Genomic DNA, 512 nt, shown 5'->3' with positions numbered 1-512 from the left:
TGGTCTAGTGGAAGGTGTTCCTGCCCATGGCAGAGGGATTGGAACTAGATGATCTTTAAGATCCCTTCCAACCCAAACCATTCTGTGATCCCACGATCACAAATGACAACCCTGGCTAAATGTGTTGCTTGGAACTAATCCTGTCTGGACACTTTTATTCCTGCCATTTTGCAAGTATCAGATCTCTCCATACTAAGAGACTGACTTTCACTCTGCCCAATCCCCTCTGGACAGAGACAACGCTAGACACAGGCAGTGATTTCTCCATGTGTGGACAGCCCACGCGGCCCTACCTTGACGATGCCCTTGATGTAGCCATGCCGCTCGGCGAAATCCACGGCGCGGAGCTTTGCCGGGCCCTTCCTGTGCTTCACGTGCGCGCGGAACACAGACCCCGCCCCCTTCCTCTGGCCTCGGATGACGCGGCCCATGGCGCCCTGTGGGCAGCACACACACACCCCACGTTAATACCCGTGCCGGGACACCGCGGACACCTCGGCCCCGGCGCCATC

At 57.0% G+C, this 512-nt stretch overlaps 1 protein-coding gene across 2 annotated transcripts in view; it reads right to left on the bottom strand.

Moving 5' to 3' along the window:
* Positions 1–459, bottom strand: part of RPL8 (ribosomal protein L8) — a 3,676-nt gene extending 3,217 nt beyond the window's left edge. For both annotated transcript variants that reach the window (XM_009075438.1, XM_009075437.1), the window contains exon 1: positions 294–459. In XM_009075438.1, the coding sequence (XP_009073686.1) occupies positions 294–431 (138 nt within the window). In that variant the 5' untranslated portion in view covers positions 432–459. The remainder of the gene's footprint in view (positions 1–293) is intronic.
* Positions 460–512: the final 53 nt, after the last annotated feature.

Source organism: Acanthisitta chloris, unplaced genomic scaffold (assembly GCF_000695815.1).
Source record: "Acanthisitta chloris isolate BGI_N310 unplaced genomic scaffold, ASM69581v1 scaffold26265, whole genome shotgun sequence".
Taxonomy (NCBI): Eukaryota; Metazoa; Chordata; class Aves; order Passeriformes; family Acanthisittidae; genus Acanthisitta; species Acanthisitta chloris.
Note: the sequence above shows the minus strand (reverse complement) of the source record. Positions and strands in the feature narration are given on the sequence as shown.